Below are 21960 nucleotides of genomic sequence, written 5' to 3'. Positions count from 1 at the left end.
CGCCCGCCTAGCTATCGGAAGATTAATAACACGTCCACTAATTGATATCTCCTTTTAATTTCTTCATTTTAAATTTGTCTTTGTAAAAGTCACGCCTGTGGGGTTACATGGGCACTTCCTTTGCAGAGCCGTGGAGGTGGTCCTTTCATTTAATAGTGGGTTATACACCAAGGGAACTGTTATATGATAAGCCGCAATATGGAGTGGCGTTGGTGTTAGGCTTTGGTTGTAATTTTCTTTATTTGAAATTAATTGATGCAGAGTAATTACCTGAGAAATATGAGGTGAAATGGAATATAGCCCTTTGTTGCTCAGGGCACCGACGCTGCCTGCAGATTAAAAAGAGGAGGGATGAAAAGGGGAGGGAATGAGCAGAAAAAGATAATATTCAGTTATTGTTAGCCGTGGTAAAAGTGAATGACTTATAACACTGGGGAGTTGGACCGCTCCTTCGTATTAATGGTTAAATAGCAGAGGGACTGGGAGGAGAACTGTCATGAGGAGCGGAGAGAGAAGGTCTGGGGACAAATGCAGGACAGACGAGAGAATGATGGAATAGGTTTGACCTCCTGAAAAGAGATGCATTGGATGCTGTTGTCCATGCTTCATAACTAGCCTAACCAGCTAGTTATCCTTAAGGACCATGCTTGTTGATCACCTTTGGACCAAACTGATCTAACCATCATAAACCACCATATGTTGATGCTTGTGTTGCAAAGTGGTGAGGTGGGCTGGATAAGGTATAGACAAATTGACCACTTGGCGTTTCTAATGCCTTCTTGGGAGCACATATCCAGAACTCTGTTAGGTTTTTGCAAATGCACATGCTGCACTCCATATGCCAGGAGAAATCATCTTTCTGCTCCTTCCCTGTCCGCCCACTTTCAGTGTCCAGTTAGTCTCATAGAACATTACTTCCTGAGGACACCAGAGTAATGATATGATGGCAGCTGTGCTTACATTTGTGGACATTTTCAGTGGCGCAGGACTTGTTGCGTTACTGCTGCCATGCCTGTGTCAGTCATAAACTTCTGCGGTGCTTCACATTCAGCACTGAAAGCCTTCTCTGGCTGGCTGAGAAATGCTTCCCAGCTCCAGGGGTTGAGAGAAGGTGCCAAAGTCCAATTCACTTACGGGACACTCCAGAACAAAGACCTTCTGCTTACGGAAAAGGCCCATGAATAAATAATCACCTAATTGACTTTTAAGACTTTTTTCACTGCTTCTCCTTTGGCTTTTGTGATGTCAGATGAAAGTTGGGGCGTTGTCGCTGTCTCTGTGGGTTTTGCTGCAGGCGCAGTCTGCTACTGAATGGTAGAATTGAGGTCAGATGTACAGATACTACATTAGGATGGTTTTGAAAAAAAGACACAGGGGGCGAGAATTGCACACAGGCAGGCTGAAATAGTTCCCACTCCTGCCTGTAATAAACCGTGTGGCTTTAAAAACAAGAAAATACCTCCAGAATTTTTATTTTTTTTTGTGTAACATTGTGTTTCTGCAAGGGAAAATCAATTTTAGACATGTACCGAATATCAGCTATGTTATAAATACACATTAGGTTGATATTTTGCAATTTTGAGATTATTTGCTGATATTTGGCTATTTAAAGACTATTTATGATTATTTTGAAATTTGTGTTAAACTGTTGGAAACTCTATGCTTTGTTTAAGGTTGTCACCTATGTGCTTTGTCTCCATTGTATGCACTCCACCCTAAATGTATATAAACTACAATGTATCACTGCCTTAGTCTTTTGATTGTAGATCTAAGACAGATTCTTAAATTTGTAATCCCACAGTATGTATGCATGTATATGATTTTGTCTTAATCTCCTTTCACATTTTGTCAAATTTTATTAAATACATACTCTTTAAGATTTGGCCTTCGAAAACCCCCACTTGTCCACCACTAGTACACAGTGAACATACCAGAGCCTGACACACATAGCCAGGTTTATGAGCAGAGACCAGAGAGAGAAAGAGAGACCCCAGCCATCAGGTTCTGGTCATGGTCTCCAATAATGGATCTGACCTGCTCAGATGTTGAGTCATGTTCCTGTGGCCACCCAACCGTGCCGAACACACACGCATTGCACATGCCAACAGTCCCAGTTTATTGGTCTCCATTTTGTTCCAGCGTGCTTTGTGATGATGTTTTTTCCCCGCTTTCTCCCTCCGTCTCTTGACAACAGAAAACAGGATACGGTAGCTGGGCTTTAGTCATGGGGGTTTGGTGGCAGAAGTGGGTTTTTGGGGCTTTTTAAAAGCAAACAATTGATCAGATTTATGGAGTCCTAACAGGGCGTGACGAGGTGCGGCTGTGCCCAGAGGCAGCAGGCCACCCTCCCCTCCACACGTGCTGCAGGCCTCCAGCAGGCAGCTGCTCCCCTGACCTCATGTTATTCACTTGCAATTGTCTATTAAACAGAATTAACAATGAAAAAATTTACAAGAAATGCTCAAATAGTGTACTTAACCCTTTTTCAATCATACTTAGAGTCGCAGGCAATAGTTTTCTTGGTTTATTTACAAGTATTTAGCTTAAAAGCATTTAGCATAAAAGCATTAGATAAAGCATTCTGTGTTTTAAACCACTTTGCCTACTTTTCTCTCCATCCTGCACTCCCTAACAAAAATGTACCATGGTAACCACCAAAATACCACAGTTACTGCAGTTTTTGTTAAACGTATAGCTAGCCTTTTAAATAGCATTAGCAGTTTGTGTTTGATGAGAGTGGTGGCTAACTGTTTTATTGTAATAAAAATAAAAACAGCTGTTTTTGGTGGAAAATTTTGGTTACCAAGTATATTGATCCAGGAATCTTCAAGGCACCTGAAAAAAAATAAATAAATAAATTTGGGCAGGCACATGATGGATGGGCTAAGAAGAGTCAAGGGGCTGGCAAAGAGACAGGCAGGAGCAGTGCAGTAAGGAGGAAGTGGCCGGGACAGTGCCAGGATGGAAAGTAGAGGTTAATGGCAAAGAATGGGAGGTTCCTTTGTTTAACATTTCCTTTGTTTATTGGTGGATGTGTCTAATGGGATTGGTCATGACTGGACCTAATAGGGCAGCCCTGGCTGATTGGGGGAGTCTCTAGGAGCCGTAGCAGGCAGCGTTCCCCAATGTAAGACACCCTACTGAAGCCAGCGCTCAGCTGCCCTGCCCTGATTGGACCTGACACTTTAATGTCTGCCCAAGGAACATGGTCAGCTCGGCTTAAACTGACCCCCACACCCCTCCCCATAATCCCCTGCTCTCAATCTGCCCTTTCTGGACTGGACAAATCATGCCAAATTTAACTCTTTATAGCCTCGTTATGGGCTGGTGAGAGACAGCGTCTTAAGTTTCACTGTGAATACTTTCCACTAGCAGCATGTACAGTGTGTTCTCTCGACCCCTCTATGGCTTAGAGTGGATTTAGTTTTTATACGAGCTGATTATTTTTATCATGTGCTCTGATATAACTTTATTGTTTTATCCATGCATTCTAGTTAACTAGCTAGCTTGCTAGTTTTTGTTTTTTTAGAAATGAATGAGCCACGCCAATAGCAATAGATTCAATATTAGCAACCGGCTTACATATTTTGCTACAGTAGTTTGCTAAGAATCTTTTCTTAAAAACTATAGCAAAATGTAACAAGAAACTCAAAATAACTAGGGAATGTAATTTCGTATTCCAATGAGAAGTGCAAATGAGCAAGGAAAAAGAATCGAAATAGGAACCAGAACAGAACTCTTTCTTCTTGATACATTTTGAAGCCGCCTGTGGTATATTTGACTCTTTTCAAGTTGGGCGAATCCCTTCGCTGGAGCCACACTTCAAATGGCTTCATCTGAGAGAGCATGCATCCTAAAGCTGCTCACCGTGGCAAACTAATGTTTTGATTAGATGTCTGTGCCGGTGTCTGATGTCCTAAACATCCAACATAGGGAAAGACGAGCTGTCAAAGCATGGCACACTGCCTCTTCTAAGTGGCATGGGAGGAGCAGTTAAAAGACTACATTGGTTTGGAGGGGGAGCAGCTTGCCTTACCAATCCGCCGGCCTGGCTGTTACCTGTTCAGTGCCTATATATCACTGTTTAGAAAGACATGCTACTCACTTCCTTACAAAAAGTGACTGTAGTTTCTTAATTGTACCGTGAGAGTAGCAATATCATTACTAAAAACTGCTGTAATACTGCATCAATTTTTTTTTTTACATGTAATCAATATTGTAAGTGAAGATCTGACCGCATGAACGCTAATGCTCGGCATTTGTTTACCCACTTTTACTGAAACAGAGAAAGCTGCAGAAATAGATTTCATTTACATTACCACACATGCACTATTATGCTGTAGACCCTGTATTCCCACACTGTTGTAGCTATCAAGAACATAAAAAGTGTATGGACACAAATATCTTAAAATTTTTTGAGTATCATCAAACCAAAGGCAGAGTACTATGCTTTGTTTCAACATTAGCAAGTTAATTTATTACAACATTTTCATTTTAGTCTGCTTTTACTAGTAAGCTCAGCATAGCAGGCTTCATAAAAGCCATTTTAACTGTGATACATTTTTTTCATTGTACAGTACAGCATCATTATACGGCACAAAACTGCAGTTTTACTGCGTTTAATTTTTGTAAAGGCTGGCTTATTGATTGATTGCATGCCCTGACTGCCAAATCGGTGCTGTGTTTTGACAAGTATGCTTCTTTTTGTGTCTATGACAGCATCTAACCAATCGGAGAGGGATCAGACGGATTCCCCGGTCCCCTCCAAGCGGCCTTCTTCAAGGTCCGAGGCAGCAGAAAGCCCCCTCTCGTCGAAACGACCCAGGACCGCTGAGAAGAGCAGTGGAGAGCAGGTATAGAGGAATATCTTCAGCTTCTGCAAAACATTTAGAATTCTCTCTGTCTGTTTTTGTGAAGTAGATTCAGATAGACCTTATCTAATCCCCAGGCATGTAGGTCTCATTAACTGTACCCATTAATTAACAAAATATCCAAGGATGTTGTTTTCAGCCCTTTTTAATATAGAGTAGTAGAATATAGCTGGCCTTTTTAAATTATGCATGCATTTTTTTCTAAAAATGTTATATTTCTCCATCTTTTCTGCTGCTCTTGCAGTGCTAATTGTGCAAAAGGTGAAAAATCAATATGATATTTGACAGATGAGAGCCCTTTGAAGTGTCTACCTCTCAGAGTAGCCCACTGCTCACTGCGTGAGAGATAGACGAGCCTTGCTTTGCCCTTGATTTTACCACTCTTCTCAAGAAAATAATGTTCTTTTTCTACCTTCTCATTATTGTATAGATGTACCAGTGCCCCTACTGCAAGTTCAGCAACACAGATCTGAACCGGCTCAGAATGCACGTGATGACGCAGCACTCAGTGCAGCCCATGTTCCGCTGCCCGCTGTGCCAGGACATGCTCAACAACAAGGTCCACCTGCAGTTCCATCTCACTCACCTCCACAGCGTGGCACCAGACTGCGTCGACAAGCTAATTGCCACAGTAAGTAACTGCAGAAAAAGTATTTAGGGGGCGATCACAGTAGACTTCGCCTTCCATTTCATACACATCCATTTGTTTCCTTTAATGAATGTCCAAGGCATTCAACCAAGTTTATTTTACTTCCACAGTCAAAAGAACCTTACAAAATATTTCCCATTCAGTCTCTAGTGGATGGATATTCATTAAGCCCAGTTCATTTCTCTCTGCAATCTTTTGTTTTTCATTGAGACCTCACTGCCCTTCTGTTGTGTGGTGCGAAGGGCATGTGCTTTTTACACAAAAGCAACATGGGCTTAACTGTGCCATGTTCAGTAGTAATCATCATGTCAGACATCAACCTCACAAATGACTCACAGTTTCTCGCTCACACTGCCTTTGTGGACCGAAGGTTGTTTCCTTCTGTCTAATTTGTAACATTTTAAAGCTTTATTAAAATTGCCAAAGATATGGCCCTTGGTAATCCTGTGCATTCAAAATGAGTTGTGCGAGGCAAACGCATGAACATGGCTGGGAGAAACACTGGTTAGGTATTATTATGGTCAATATCATTTCCCTGTTTTATTACAAGGTTACATTCCCAAAAGTTTTTTTTGCTCATTTTTACCTCAGGGGACTTAATGGAGATCTCAGTTATGTTTCAAATGTTTGAGTTTCTAGTGAAAAATCTCACTTTTGATCGCAGACATCATCTTGGCAGATCAGAGCACATTTCTTGACACTGTCTAGATCTCTGAAACTCTAGAAGAGACGCATTACTAGGGTCTTCTCAGGCAAAAAATCTGCGAAGCAGTAGATTTACGCAAGCCTTGGTTTGCTCTCTATTTAATTTCAGCGCTGATTAGAAGAAACAGTTGGTTTGTAGAAAGTAGATGAATATTGTAATTCTTAACTGTAGAAGAAATGTTCTCGGTTTAGTGGAAAAATTATAAAAGCCTCTTGTGATTACCAAGGTCATTTGTATTCCAGGCACTCACTAGAAGCAGCAATACTTACATCATCCCTTTACGTTATTTCCACTTCTCTAGTCCCAGAGCGCTCAGGCCTCCAGAAGCCTAGTCTGCCTGGTCCCTCAGAGAATACTCACCTTATTCCATTTCAGATTCTACTGAGACAACCCTGCTTTCAATTTTTATTTTATTTTTTTTTTTTCACTAAATTTTAGCAGTTAAATAATTATGTGTAGGTTTGCCTGTGGTGTTTGAATTGCTTGCTTGGCCAATCACTCTGAATTCTGTGAAGGCATCTCTACTCCCCCAGCCCGAAAGCAAATGGTGAACACATTAGTAGAGGCCAGACAGCAATATTTTTTCTTTTATAGAGGTAATAACGCACCGAGCGCTGTACAATGCACATTAAAACCAGCACCTTTTTTACAAGTAACGAGAGATGGAGAGGTACTCTTTCCTGTTCCTCGTGTCAGGCAGACAAGCTTAATGAATTCTGAATCAGGTGACTTTTATTTCTTGCAAACATTGCATAAAGATGCACTCTCTTCTACTCACCCTACCTCCTCCTTCTTCCTCTTCTCTCGCTCTCCCTCCCTCGCTCCCTCACTCTATGTCTAATGTTCTGTCTGTCTAAGATAGGGGTAATGAAAATAATTGTGCTTCATTAATTCTGAGCCTGGCTAGATGATAGCCATTTGGAACTATGTTTGCCAATTAGACGGTCCAAATTAAAAGTGACCTTGGGATACTCTCAGCACTCGGCGCTCTTTGCCTAATGATGCAGTTGTCTAGAAACAGTCCACTTTGTAATGTTAATCACAGGCATGTTTTGTTTCTGGAATTCTCCATACTGGTCACAATCATTTAACACTTTTAGTTAGGAGGAGAGTGGGTGAGGGAGGAAACTAAAAAGCAGAAAAAAAGGGCTACATTTTGCCCAGTGTGATTTTGATTGCAGTAACCAGATGTTTATGGACGGCTCTGGTTCACTGACTATTTCTCAGCTCCATCTCTCAGATCTCAGAAGACCAGTCAAACAGCCATGTTATGATACTATGTTTGCATACAGTAGGTCTCTCACAGGAAAACAGTTGGTTTTGGTTGACATAACCTTAATAACTTGACAAATTTTAACATTAAGGTATGTAAAGTTTGAAGGAAGTTATGCAATCTACAGTTCAGTTTTCGTTTAAAAAATAATGACGTAAAGCTGATGTCTGGTGTGAGAAAAACAGAATTGGTTGTCTCATGGGGAGGAAAAAGAGGCACAGAGTTTGCAAGGGCACAAACAAGGGATGAAAACGATAAATGCAGAGAGAGAGAGAGAAGGGGGATATATTTGTGGGATTGGGGTATTGAAATGCATGATGAGTGAGGTTGATTGTTCAGTTTGGGGAGTTAATTGAAGGAAGGTGAAGCACACAGTGGCTCATCTTCCAACCCTTTCTAATCTCAATCACTGATTATTGTTAAATAGGATCCTGTTAATGAATCTGTTTTTTATTATTATTCTGAAAAAGAGAGATAGCGAGAGAGTGAGAGCCATGCATGGAGAATCATGTGCACTTAAAAGATAGAAGGGAGGTTGCTGTCATTCACACTTGATTACCTTCAACCTTTGAAGTGCCGAGCAAACCTTGGTGCACCTTTATCACAACAATATTCATTGCTACTTTAAATTTTCTAATTAAATTGACTGAAAAACATGCTGCTTGCCATCTACCTAAATTTAAATTTATCTACATTTTTTATTAATGACTTTGTTTCAAGTAATAATTTGCATAATTGTTTAGATTAAAATATTCTGGTTTGCTGGAAAACATATTAATGAGTGCTGTATGTTAAATTAAGAGTGCTGATCATTATTCGGAAATTAACAGTTGTTGCATTACCCAGAATTCCAGGCTGAATGATGTCATTTCACCATTGCACCATGCTTTTCTATTGGAATGAAAAGCACATTTTATGAGGTGGAAGACTTATTTAATTAGGCTCTCTAATAAGCTTTTCAACTAGCCAAGGTAGACCACTCTGCCCATCACACTAATTGGCTGCAGCAGCAGAACTATCGCAGAGCATGACAAAACACCATCAGTGATCAAAGTGCAAATTCCATGGATGGCAAATTAAGTCGCCTGTGTGAAAGAGGGGGACAGTAAATGTGTTTGTGTCCAGTTCAAATAATTTGATTATCTTGTGAAATTATTTTTATGTTTATAGCACATCTCTCACCTGTACCACCTCATATGAATCTTTTTCATTTACAAATGTTTGTTTACAGTGAAGGATTACTGTATATGATGCAGAGATTTTGTTGGTTTTGAATGTGTAACTTTGAATGTGTACACTTGCCTTGTCCTTTACGTTAATTTGACATGTTCTATGTTGTTGAAGGCTTATAATTAACCTAACAAATACTATGTTTTTCTTTTTCCAGGTGGCAGCATCAGAAGTACTGCCAGCAAGCATGTTCATACCAGTCCCTGGACCAGAGAAAGATACTCAAACTGCACCTCAGTCCATGGTCAACTCAAACTCTGATGACATTAAGAAACAAACAGGTTAGAATGCTGCGCAATTGAGGACAAACATTTTTAAAACACAAAAATATGTTTATGTTGTCAGAATTTTAATGTGTGTTCTATTTCTGATTGCAGAGGTGTCAGACGTTGAGCCTGAAAAAGGAGTTTGTCTGGCCTCAGACACTGCTGAAGCTCGCAAGTCTCCTCTTGAGGAACAACAGCCTGCAAGAGATGATTCCACCGGTTTTCTTTGCTGGAAAAAGGGCTGTAACAAAGTCTTTAAATCCTCCAATGCCCTTCAGATGCACTTCAATGAGGTCCACAATAAAAGGCCCCAACTGCCAGTCTCTGATCGTCATGTCTACAAATATCGCTGCAACCAGTGTAGTTTGGCATTCAAGACAATAGAGAAACTTCAGCTGCATTCCCAATACCATGTAATCAGAGCAGCCACAATGTGTTGTTTATGCCAGCGCAGCTTCAGGACCCTACAGGCACTTAAGAAGCATCTGGAGACCAGTCACTTGGAGTTGAGTGAAGCTGACATCCAGCAGCTCTATGGAGGTTTACTGATGAATGGAGACCTAATGATTATGGGTGATCCCTCACTTGGAGAGGACCAGGGAGCTCTTCTTGATGATGAGAAAGAAGGAGATGACAGTGACCCAGAGGAAAAGCAAAGCCCAACTGGCAGTGACTCTGGATCTTTGCTAGAAGATTCTGGATCTGAACCCAAACGAGCCCTGCCATTTAGGAAAGGCCCCAACTTTACTATGGAGAAGTTTCTAGATCCGTCCCGTCCTTTCAAGTGTACAGTCTGCAAAGAGTCATTTACCCAAAAGAATATTCTTCTTGTACACTACAACTCTGTGTCTCACTTACACAAAGTCAAAAGGGCTCTACAGGAATCCACCACTGGTCAGCCAGAGCCTACCAGCAGCCCTGATAATAAACCCTTCAAGTGCAGCACTTGCAATGTAGCATACAGCCAGAGCTCTACACTGGAGATTCATATGCGCTCTGTTCTTCATCAAACCAAGGCCAGGGCAGCAAAGCTTGAAGCAGCTGGCGGCACTTCTAGTGCTGTTAGCAGTAGTGGCCCAAGCGTAAGCACTTCCAATAGCACTTCAACCCAAAGCCCTATTCCAGCCACTAACTCAACTACCAGCTCCAGCAACAGGAGCAGCTCTCCAGCTGGAGCTCAGACAACACAAAGCATCATGGGAGGTAATCATCTGTCAAGTCATTCTCACAATGTAGAGAATTTGGGTAACTCAGCCTGTCATCCCTCTCCCTCTGAGAATCATGAAGTGAAAAAGAAGAAATTTGCAGATATGCTATCCTCAAGGGGTCATCAGCAGCAGCTCCAGCAACAGCAGCAGCAGTTGGCCCAGGCTCAAGCACAGGCACAAGCTCAGTTCCAACAAGAGCTCCAGCAGGCTGCTCTCCTTCAGTCCCAGCTTTTTAACCCTCTTCTCCAGCACTTCCCTATGACAACAGACGCTCTTCTCCCTCTTCAGCAACAGCAGCTGCTGTTTCCGTTTTACATTCCTGGGGCAGAATTTCAACTGAATCCAGAAATGAATCCGAGCACCTCTTCATTGAACTTGAGCGGATCTGCTGCTTCACTGTTGGAAGAACAGAAAAACGCTGCCCAGCAGGCCCAACAGAGCTGCTTACAACAACAGCTTATGCACCACCACCTTCAGCAACAGCACCAATCTCATTCCCACTCCCAAGGATCGAGCCAAATGGCTTTACTTCAGCAGAGTGCCCTTTCTCACCCTGTAGACAAAAAGCCAAAGCCATCTCCTCACACTGAGAAAGAAAGAGAGCTGCCAAAGGATAAAGAAATTAGTGATAAAACTGAGGATCATCTTCCAAAAGATGTGTCAGACAAGTCCAAAGAAAAGAAAGATCCTCCTCAAGCTGTTGTAAATGTGAACCATGACTCTGGATTTCCTCCTCCAAGGATTGCCTCAGATGCCCGAGGGAATGCCACCAAAGCCCTACTGGAGAATTTTGGCTTCGAGTTAGTAATTCAGTACAATGAGAACAAGCAAAAAGCACAAAGAAAGCCAACAGGATCTCTGGCAGGATGCAGTGGGCCAGCTGGTGTCACCAGAGTAGTTGACCCCATTGAAGGATTAGAGAAACTGGAGTGTGAGTCTTGTGGCAAGCTCTTTTCCAACATATTGATTCTCAAGAGTCATCAGGAGCATATCCACCAGGCTTTCTTTCCATTCAGATTCCTAGAGAGATTTGCCAAAGAGTACAGGGAACAATATGACAAGCTGTACCCATTGAGACCTCAGACACCCGAAGCTGCTGCACCTCCTCCACCGCCTCCACCCCCACCCCCACCTCCACCTCCCCAAAGGGTACCAACACCAAATATACCCGTTTCTGCTCCTACCCTGACACCACCAACTGCTCCAACTCCTCAGCCTTCAGTTTCACTGGCCCAAATTCCAATGCCAATGGATCTGCCTCTCTTCTCTCCACTTATGATGCAGCCCATGTCACTCCAGTCATTACCTTCTCAGATTCCTTCCCAACTGCCAGCTGTGGAGCCCAGTCTGGCCACTGATCTGGCCCAGCTCTACCAACAGCAGCTTACCCCTGCCATGTTGCAGCAACAGAATAAGAGACCCCGCACCCGTATCACAGATGACCAGCTAAGGGTGCTCCGCCAGTATTTTGACATCAACAACTCTCCCAACGAGGAACAAATTAAGGAAATGGCAGATAAATCAGGACTCCCCCAGAAAGTCATCAAGCACTGGTTCCGCAATACACTCTTTAAAGAACGACAACGCAACAAAGACTCACCTTATAATTTTAACAACCCTCCAATTACAACTCTTGAAGAAACCAAAATTGATTCAAAGCCACCCTCCCCTGAGCCTCAAAAGCAGGAATCATTTGGAAATAAGAGGTCCTCGAGGACAAGGTTCACAGACTACCAGCTGAGGGTGCTGCAAGATTTCTTTGATGCTAATGCTTATCCTAAAGATGATGAATTTGAGCAGTTGTCCAATCTTCTGAGCCTTCCAACTCGAGTCATTGTTGTGTGGTTCCAAAATGCCAGACAGAAAGCCCGTAAAAATTATGAGAACCAGGGAGAAGGAGGAAAAGAAGGTGACAGACGCGAGTTATCCAATGACCGATACATTCGTACTACCAACTTAAACTATCAGTGCAAGAAGTGCAGCCTGGTTTTCCAACGCATATTTGACCTTATTAAACATCAAAAGAAGCTCTGTTACAAAGATGAGGAGGAAGACGGGCAGTATGACAGTCTAAATGAGGACTCTGTGGATCTCTCTCATGAATACTATACTTTCTCTGGGTCATCAGGTCAAACACCAATGCCCTCATCCTCAAGCCTCTGCCCTCTTCCTCCTTCATCCTCTGCATTCTCTCAGATCACGTCATCTGAAAAGGAGGAGCCTACACCAGCTAACACATCAAACTCTTTTGATGAAAAATCAAAACACTCTTCAGAAACATCATTGGGCCAAAGAGAACAGTCATCTTTGAAACAGGAAACCATTCATCCATCTGAGACTCCACAGCAAAGACCACAAAGAGAGGAAAAGACACATACAGCCCCAAAGAATTCAAAGCTTTCTTCACCTTCCCTTTCCCAACAGCAACAGCATAGTGGTCCCTCCATTTCACATACCAGTCAGACCTCCCAGAGTTCCCACATGGCCCTTAATCCTCATTTAACCTCTGCTTCACAGCAGCAGTTGGCCCAGCAAATGATCCCGTACCAGTGTGAGCAGTGCAAACTTGCCTTCCCTTCATTTGAACACTGGCAGGAACACCAGCAACTGCATTTCCTGAGTGTCCAAAATCAGTTCATTCATCCTCAGTTTTTGGATCGCCCAATGGACATGTCCTTCATGTTGTTTGATCCTAGCAATCCTCTGCTTGCTAGCCAGCTACTTGCAGGAGCAATACCACAAATGTCCAGCAACTCTGCCACCTCCCCATCAACACCCACATCCACTATGAACTCCCTGAAGAGGAAGTTGGAGGAGAAGGCAGGAACTAGTCCAGGAGAAAGTGACAGCATGAATAGTGGAGAGGAGCCACAACGAGACAAGCGCCTCCGAACCACTATTACACCAGAGCAACTAGAGATTCTGTACCAGAAATATTTGCTTGACTCCAATCCTACTCGTAAAATGCTTGACCACATTGCTCATGAAGTGGGGCTTAAAAAACGAGTGGTACAGGTATGGTTCCAAAACACAAGAGCCAGAGAAAGAAAAGGTCAGTTTCGGGCTGTTGGGCCGACTCAAGCACACCGCCGCTGCCCATTTTGTCGAGCCCTATTCAAAGCTAAAACTGCCCTCGAGGCCCATATTCGTTCACGCCACTGGCATGAGGCTAAACGTGCTGGTTACAACCTAGCGCTTTCTGGTCTGCTATCTGAACAGGAGGCCATGCAGTTGAAGATGGATCCTCTGGATATCTCCAGCTATGCTCATCTTGCCCAGTCTAACAATGATGCACAAAGTTCATCACTGTCACCTGTGAGCAAAAGCATGGACTTGTCCCCCAGGGCTCTTCTGAGCCCAACATCTATTAAGGTTGAGGGAGCAGAGGAGTTTGAAAGCCCAACCATTTCCTCAGTTAACACAAACTTTGATCAAAATAAACTTGATAATGATGATTGTTCTTCTGTGAATACAGCCATCACTGACACTACCACAGGTGATGAGGCAAACATTGACAATGACAGTGCTGATGCAAAGCACAGCCATAATAGTGGAGATTTTCTCTCTAAGTCTGGGGGTGCAGTCTTCTCCATTGAGAACGATGAACAGATGTCCTCAGGACTGGTGAGCCCTGCAACAAGCTTCTACACAAAAGACTTTGAAAATGAAAATATAATAGACTACAGTGAAACATCTAGCCTGGCCGACCCTTGTTCTCCAAGTCCCGGGGCCTCTGGAAGCAGAAGCATTGATAGTGGAGACAGACCTGGTCAAAAGCGCTTCCGAACACAGATGACTAATCTTCAGCTTAAGGTGCTCAAGTCCTGCTTCAATGATTATAGGACTCCAACCATGCTGGAGTGTGAGGTACTTGGCAATGACATTGGACTTCCGAAGAGAGTTGTTCAGGTCTGGTTTCAAAATGCTCGTGCTAAGGAAAAGAAGGCAAAGCTCAGCATGGCTAAGCACTTTGGTATTAACCAGACTTCTTACGAAGGACCTAAGACAGAATGTTCTTTGTGTGGTGTTAAATACAGTGCTCGCCTCTCAGTGCGAGACCACATCTTTTCCCAGCAACACATCTCCAAAGTAAAGGATACCATTGGAAGTCAACTCGATAAAGAGAAAGAGTACTTCGATCCAGCAACGGTTCGTCAGCTGATGGCACAGCAGGAGATGGACCGTATTAAGAAAGCAAATGAGGTCCTGGGACTAGCACAACAACAAGCCATGCAGCAACAAGGGATGTTTGACACACCTGCCTTGCAAGCCTTGAACCTTCAGTCAGGTTACCCAAATCTACAGGGGATCCCCTCTGTTCTCCTGCCAGGTGTTGGTGGTCCCTCCATACCAGGCTTTAACTCATCCAACTCAGGTATGTCATCACATTATGTCTGTAGTATGAGTGTGAGTCTTTTGACAAAACATAAAACGAACTACTAATTCTCAGATGTATACTGCAACAATCTTAATCATGTTTTGCTTCTCTGTGTCAATTTCTGCAGCTTTAACCCCTCCGAAACCTCCGAACCTCCTGAACATGCCTGGTGCCAGTGTACCCTCACCTAGTCTCCCCACATCTGGTTTACCCAACAAGACCCCTTCCTCCTCTTCATTGGCCTCGCCCAGCCCAGCTCAGGCCAGCACATCTGTCGCCCACTCGAGCCCTACCCCCACATCTACATCAAACTCTTTGATGACCCAGCCAGGCCCTCGTCCTGATGCTCCCAAAGATCGTGATCCTGAGAGGGGCAGGGAGAAAGAGAAACCAAAGGAGAAGGCTGAGAAGCCCCCCACACCATCCTCAGCTGGGGGTACTCCCACTCCCTCCACTTCTGCTGCCAGTGCCAAGAAAGAAAAACCAGACACTGCTGTTCCGGCCACCTCGATGCCAATACCTGGCATGGAGTATGTGGTCGATACTGCCCAACTTCAAGCTCTACAAGCAGCTTTAGCTTCAGATCCAACAGCTCTGCTAACAAGTCAGTTCCTGCCCTACTTTATGCCTGGCTTCTCTCCATATTATGCCCCTCAGATACCAGGTGCTCTTCAAGGTGGATATCTTCAGCCCATGTATGGCATGGAAAGTCTTTTCCCCTACAACCCAGCTTTATCACAGGCCCTGATGGGGCTGTCACCAGGTTCTTTGCTTCAACATTACCAGCAATATCAGCAGAGCCTGCAGGAGGCGCTTCAGCAGCAGCAGCGACAGATTCAGCAGATCCAGCAACCCAAAGCAAGCCAAACGTCACAAAACTCGGTGGATCGTAAGGACTCTGCCAAAGATCCAGGAAAAACAGAGGAGCAAAAGAGCAATTCCTCAGTCGAAACCTCTTCCACTCACAACAACCTAGCCACTGAGCAGCATGAAGTGGATGGCAAAGGTGCAGACCCCCATCTTGATCAATATATCGTCCCCAAAGTTCAGTATCGGCTGGCGTGCCGCAAGTGTCAAGCTGTCTTCAGTAAGGAGGAAGCGGCTATCAGCCACCTCAAGTCAATTTGTTTTTTTGGTCAGTCTGTGGCAAACCTGCAAGAGATGTTGCTTCGGGTCCCTAACAGTGGGAATTCAGCAAAAGGTGGCCTCTACGACTGCCTTGCCTGTGACACAACAATAGAAGGGGACAAAGCGCTCAGTCAACACCTGGATTCAGCCTTGCACAAACACAGAACAATCAAGAGATCCAGAAATGCCAAAGAGCACGCTACTAATTTATTACCTCACTCTTCAGCCTGCTTCCCCAGTCCTAACACCGCATCTACCTCGCAGTCTGCCACTCACTCAAACAACACCCCATCCCCTCCGCCAACAGCGTCAGCCACCACACCGTCCTCATCAGCGTCTGCATCTTCATGCACCTCCTCCTCCTTCACAGCCACTCCACTCAACACAACAGCTACAGGCAAATCATGGTCCCAGACCCCTTTCTCCAGAGCTTTAGCTGGGAAGCCCAATACCCCTTCATCTGCATTGTCTTCTTTTCCTTCAGTTTCCTCTCCTTCAACGGTTACCTCAAGTTCATTGAGCACCTCAGGGGTCCAGACCTCGATACCAACAGACGTCTTTACCGACGAGTCTGATTCTGACAGCAGTCAGAAGTCAGCAGACAGGCTGGGCAGGCCAGCAGAGGAGCCACAACAGCCTGGCTGTCTCAAAGACAACAGTAGTTGTAGTAGTAATCTCGCTAGTGTAGGATCGGACTCCATCAGATTGTAAAAGCTTTCAGTGATGAACAATATTTAAAAAAAAAAAAAACAAGAAAAAGGAAAAAAAACACAAGACAAAAGAAAACAAAAGAAAAAAAGCAGCAATGTTTAAAATGTTTAAAGTATACAAACCAATTTCAGAAAAAGATGTGTAAAGACTAACTGCAATTCCAAAGCTTGTAACCAAAAATTTAAATGTTAGTGGATTGTTTTCCCGTATCAACATGCTGGTTTTAGTTTATTACAACTCCATATATAAATGAATAGAGATCACAGCAGTCAGTTTAACAGTCAGTTATTGGTAGTGGAATACTGTATTGCAGTGGACTGCCTCAAAGTTGTTTGAATGGCCCCACAATTCTCTTTACAAAGAACGAGACAACAAGCTGTCCCTTGTTTGCAAAAGTATTTCCGCTTAATAGCACAGTCACATAAAGCCAGTATGTACTGTATGGGAGAATAGTCTTACAGTTTTCTTGCTATCTAAGCATTCAGATACCAATGGCTTGCTAAAGAAAAGAAAAATAATGTAATGTCTATTTTATTCTCAGGTCAACAGCTCACAACCTTTTCTTGTGTTACAAAAAGACAAAAAGACATTATTTTATTCATTTTGTTCCAAACAAATGATAGACATTTCTGTTTTTGTATGACATATATTGGCAGAAAGTATTCAGAAATGATACTAACTCAACTAAAGTTTCTGGGCATTCAGTGAGTAGCTAAATTGATGGTTTTAAACCTTTTTAATTATTATTATCATTTAATTTTTATTTGTTTGTTTGTTTTAATGGGAGAGTTACTAATCCCATTTTACCCAGACACGAAAAGCATTGCAGACTTGGTGGGGGAAAAAGATTTTATTTTTTGTTTTGTTTTTTAGGAAAAAAAAACTTTCTGTATTTATGATAGATATATACATTTTTGGTGTTCAGTAGATTGTTGCATTGGAAATGAATTTAAACAGTATGGTAGATTGAAAAATCTTTGTGTACATTTAGCTTTTGTATCGTCCAACTTTAAGGCGCTTCATTTGATGTTGTCTTGGTCATTCCAATAGACTAGATTATTAAGGAGCAGGAAACGATCTCTACTCTATTTCTGTCCAATTCTCAGCTTCTTGTTTTTGTTCTCCCAGCTGAATCTCTCTGTCACAAGGGGTTTCTCACCTTTGGTTGGTGCAGCATTGACCAAAAGCGAAGAGAAATCTGGGGTGTGTTTGAAAATTGTTCAGTTATATTTGTGTTACCTTAATGCACTTACCACTGTCTGACTTTCTCTCTCTCTCTCTCTCTTTCTTTCTTTCTAGCTATCTATCTGTTCCTCCTTTCTTTCCTCTTTCTGTACCCCCTGCCTTTGTAGATGTGGAGATAACTGCCTCTCCTTTAGCACTACAAAGCAGATACTTGTTTCCATGTAATGTGGCTGCAGTCTGCTATAGGCTTTATGTTCATTTCAACTTTTGTGTTGTCATATATGAAAATGAAAAAAGAATAATAATAATAATTCTCACGCTTTAAAACAAAAAGAAAATCCAAAGACTTAACACTTTCACCATTGGTGCATAAAGATGAGAAAAGAGGCTTCTTTATACTTGAGAATTTGTTGCTGTTTTTAAGGAAAGAAAACAAAGTTTTAAAATAAAAGAAGTACGCATCAGAGTTGCCGTTTTTGCTTCTTTGCAAGCAGACAGGTGGCTTTTTTACGTCAAATACTAAGAAAACCAAAAATCAAAAAGGGCCCTTGTCCTTGCATTGTGGAGTAGCACCGTTACAGAGCCATTGCAGTTTGTAAAATAGAGGTTTTGTTGAAGTTTCTGTCACACATGAAATCCATTCATTCATTTCATTTTTTATTTTTATTTTTTTCTTTCTGTAAAAAAAAAAATATATATATATAAAAGGTCTGGTCTTTAAAGACATATGTTTTGCTGCTAATGTAGGTTTGGAAAGGAAAAATATCTAGATGCATGCTCCTTTTGCTTTTTGGCTAAGCTTTAAGAAAAAAAAAGAAACAAACAATAAACCATTTCCCTGCCCCTGCAACATCTTTTTTTCCCTTCTTGTTGCAAAACGGAACTTTGAAGACTGTGAATATATGTTCCAAAGGACATTTTAGCTTTTTTTCATTTTTGAACAGACCAATGTTAAAAGCCAATGATCTTTGTAAAAAATAACAGTGCATTCCAAATACTACACCTGAGTTTTAATTTCTTAAGCAAGGACTGCTTCTTTTTATTCAAATTGAGTCTATAAGTCTGTTTTATCCCATTTCTAAGGTGACTGTAAACTGTTGTGTAACTCTGCCATCATGGATTGCTGAATATCACCTCACCCCGATTATGATGTGTTGAGAGTGAACAGAATCCCTGCAGCCATTAAATGACTTTACTCGCCTGAACTAGATCACCAAGTCATAGTGGTTACCAAAAATGTTCATAATACAACCTGTCTGGTACTTGCGCATCTCCCTGATCTGGTGTCATCATGCTTCTTGATTTAGAACTAGTCTCAGAATGAAAGGCTGTTCGGCAAAGCCGACTTCCCCTCCTGGAAAAGCAAGTAGGGAATTCGTTGTCTGCAGGGTGTAAAGCCATTTTCATGCAGGAAATGTCTGTTGCGGGTCTGTAAGGGACATTTTCATTCCAAAGCATTATAAGAGTGGGAAAAGCAGAATTTGTTTTAGGTGCCCCTTGTTTTGCGTGACGACAAGGTAGAAGTGTCCAAAGAGATCCCTCACTCCAAGTCATTGCAATGGAAATGGTTGTGTTTTAGCGAGATGGCCCCCATCCAATCATAAATGGAATTGTTAATTTCTTTTCCAAATCAAGTCATTTTTGAAATGTGTAAAAGATGCTTTAGAGGGGCGCAAACGTATTTGGCTTTAGTAATGTATCTGCACACTTGTCCAGGTGTGTAAACAAGCATTATGTCTTGCAGAACAATTTGATTTGGTGTTATTTGGTGTGCATGCCATTGAAATTGGGTTTCTTTGATCTGCAAGCTGATCCACTCCTCTCAATCCATGATATCTATAATATTGTTCATAATTATTTTTGAGAAGTCTGATATTGTATAGTTTATTTTTGAATGCTTTGCATTGTTTTGGTCTCAGATAATATCTTTTTGGTTATTTTCATATAACTGTATATTTTATTTTCCTTCATTTTTATCGGTGTCCATTTATAAATTAATGTTACAATGCCAGCTTTAAATTGAAATCACATCTATTTGTTTTCTATCATTCTCTGGCCACTTTATGGTGTTACAATGTTCCTATATTTGTTTGTCTTGACACAGTTGTGTATCTCTTGCTTCCAAAGTGTTCTCGTTTTTTATAGGCTCTCGTGTGGGGCAGAATCCCTCACAACTGTTTCAGCCAGCATGGACTTTGTATGTGGGAGCGCGAGCATGTGTGTGTGCGTGTGTGTGTGTGTTTCATAAGAGCCAGCATCAGTCTGAGTTTTTATACTTTGTATTCTATTTTCTACTTTCATTTCGCACCAAAACATACTGAATGGCAAAGCTGAATCTTCAGTAAAGGGTTTGACAAGTCTGATGTTCAACACAATAATCTTGTAACGTGGCGAAAGAGGATATCGAAGCACTGAGCAGTTATTATTTTCGTTAATTATATGAATGTGGCCAAAGCTTCATGCAGTTGAAAAAACACGAAAAACTTTAGTTGGTGCCCCTGATGAGTGTATATTTATTGTGGTTAATCCAACATGTGGCTGAGATACATCAACTCTCATTGGGATACTTGATTTTATTTTAATTTTTTTTTTGGACATTTTGCAAAGAGAGAACGAAAGCGACAGGTTTTGCTGTAGAGGTCATCCTTTTGCCCACTGTGAAAATAAACATGTATACAGATATAGATATATTTAAAGAAGACATCAACACTTTTCTTTGAAATGACAAAGAAGGAAATAAAGAGAAACGAACTCTGGGAAACTTGAGAGATGTCATTGAGATGTCTGAGAAGGCTGTTGTTGACACACCAAAACTGGGCATGGGAGCCAAAGGCAGGGCCGACGCGCCCCGATATCAAGTCATTATTTAACTAACACTATATGCCGACGGGAGTGGACTCTGCAACCAGTGGACATACGTGACACGGAGAGGAATTTATCTCCTTTTTCTCTCTCTGGCTCTGCATCTACTCGGACATTTTCTGCACTTCTGAACGGGATGGACACAAACACTCGCATACGTTGTCTCCCAGTTCATGGTGTTGCTACCTGTTTCATTTCCTCCTGCCCGCTTCAGTGACTGACATGTGGTTCCACTCTGGCGTGGAGTCGACCAGATCCATCCAACCATAAAGAGTGACTTTACTGTTCAAGGGGAGGGGATTTTCCTGGGTGTCATTCCTGAGGAAGCAGATAACCACAAAAAAAGCGAATCAACCAAAATTAATAACCAAACTAACAAGCAACCAAACGAAAACAAAAAACATTTGCTCCAGTTTCAACGATGAACTGCTCCTGGAGCTTCCTGTTCTTTTAGTGGCTCCTGGTGCCACAGGAATTTTGATGCTTTTTGTGTTTCCTTTTTTTTATTATTTTTTCTCTTTCGTTCTCCTCAAATTATTCCTCCTCCTCCGAGCCTCACAAGCACGGCTCTGTGGCTCCAGGTAGCCCATCCGAGGGTAGAACTTACAGCCTTGCAATGTACAAAAAGAGCAAGTTAAACCAAAAATGTTGTTCTTGATGTCTTTTCTATACTGTAGTCTTGTTAGCTTTTTGTTACTGTAATTATATGATGAAGATTTCCAAACTGTACCAAATTACATGGAGACTAACATACATAAACCACATGGAACTTCAGACTTTTAAAGAGAAACTTTTGTCACAAAAACCTTGTTGTCCTAGTTAAGTTGATTGTAGATGGTAATTGAATATACTCCTTTGAAAATATTTCATCAAGTATGTTTCTTGCTCATTGTGATACATTAAAAAGTATGAGCATAAAAGTTTACCGTGTGATGCGTTTTTGGCATGATTGAAGAACACAACACAACAAAGGTCGCTTTGAATTAAAACGCACATTTTTGCCATTAAAACACACATGGATCCAAAAATAAGCAGCATAGTTCATCTGATCATTGGTGTGAGCTTGATTCTGAAAACGTAATTAACCCTAATTGCAATTAATCTAATGCAACATGCACATGATTTGACAGCCCCCGAACACAAATTCCTAGTACTCCATTGTCTGGCTTGTATGGTATTCTCTGCAAGAGCAGTCACATTGAAATTCCTCTTAGGGAGCATTCATGAACATGATTAATTAAAATATATTAAGCAAGATATGTAGACACGTAGCTAATTAGAAGTGGCGGTTTATGACAAATTGAACTTGATTAAGACCTACAATCAAATATAATTCCAAGTGAAGTTTGCTGTTAAAAGCAGAGCTCGGAGATTCATTTTGACTTGTGCAGAGGATCAAATGCAACGTTCCAGGCTAATTCAAAGCCTTGTGCAGAGCGGGATCAGATGAGACATCCCTTGCGTACGCCCTTTGTGCATGTCATCATACATGT

At 41.9% G+C, this 21960-nt stretch overlaps 1 protein-coding gene across 11 annotated transcripts in view; it reads left to right on the top strand.

Annotated features, from left to right (window-relative positions):
- The window catches only part of LOC109092800 (zinc finger homeobox protein 3-like), a 334135-nt gene extending 312745 nt beyond the window's left edge, over positions 1-21390 (top strand). For all 11 annotated transcript variants that reach the window (XM_042728652.1, XM_042728654.1, XM_042728651.1 and 8 more), the window contains 5 exons: positions 4720-4853; positions 5302-5502; positions 8887-9010; positions 9107-14578; positions 14709-21390. In XM_042728652.1, coding sequence (XP_042584586.1) covers positions 4720-4853; positions 5302-5502; positions 8887-9010; positions 9107-14578; positions 14709-16420 — 7643 coding nt within the window. In that variant the 3' untranslated portion in view covers positions 16421-21390. The remainder of the gene's footprint in view (positions 1-4719; positions 4854-5301; positions 5503-8886; positions 9011-9106; positions 14579-14708) is intronic.
- The last annotated feature ends 570 nt before the right edge of the window (positions 21391-21960 follow it).

The sequence above is a fragment of the Cyprinus carpio genome, chromosome B7 (assembly GCF_018340385.1).
Source record: "Cyprinus carpio isolate SPL01 chromosome B7, ASM1834038v1, whole genome shotgun sequence".
Lineage (NCBI taxonomy): Eukaryota > Metazoa > Chordata > Actinopteri > Cypriniformes > Cyprinidae > Cyprinus > Cyprinus carpio.
This window is presented reverse-complemented; position numbering and strand designations above follow the sequence as displayed.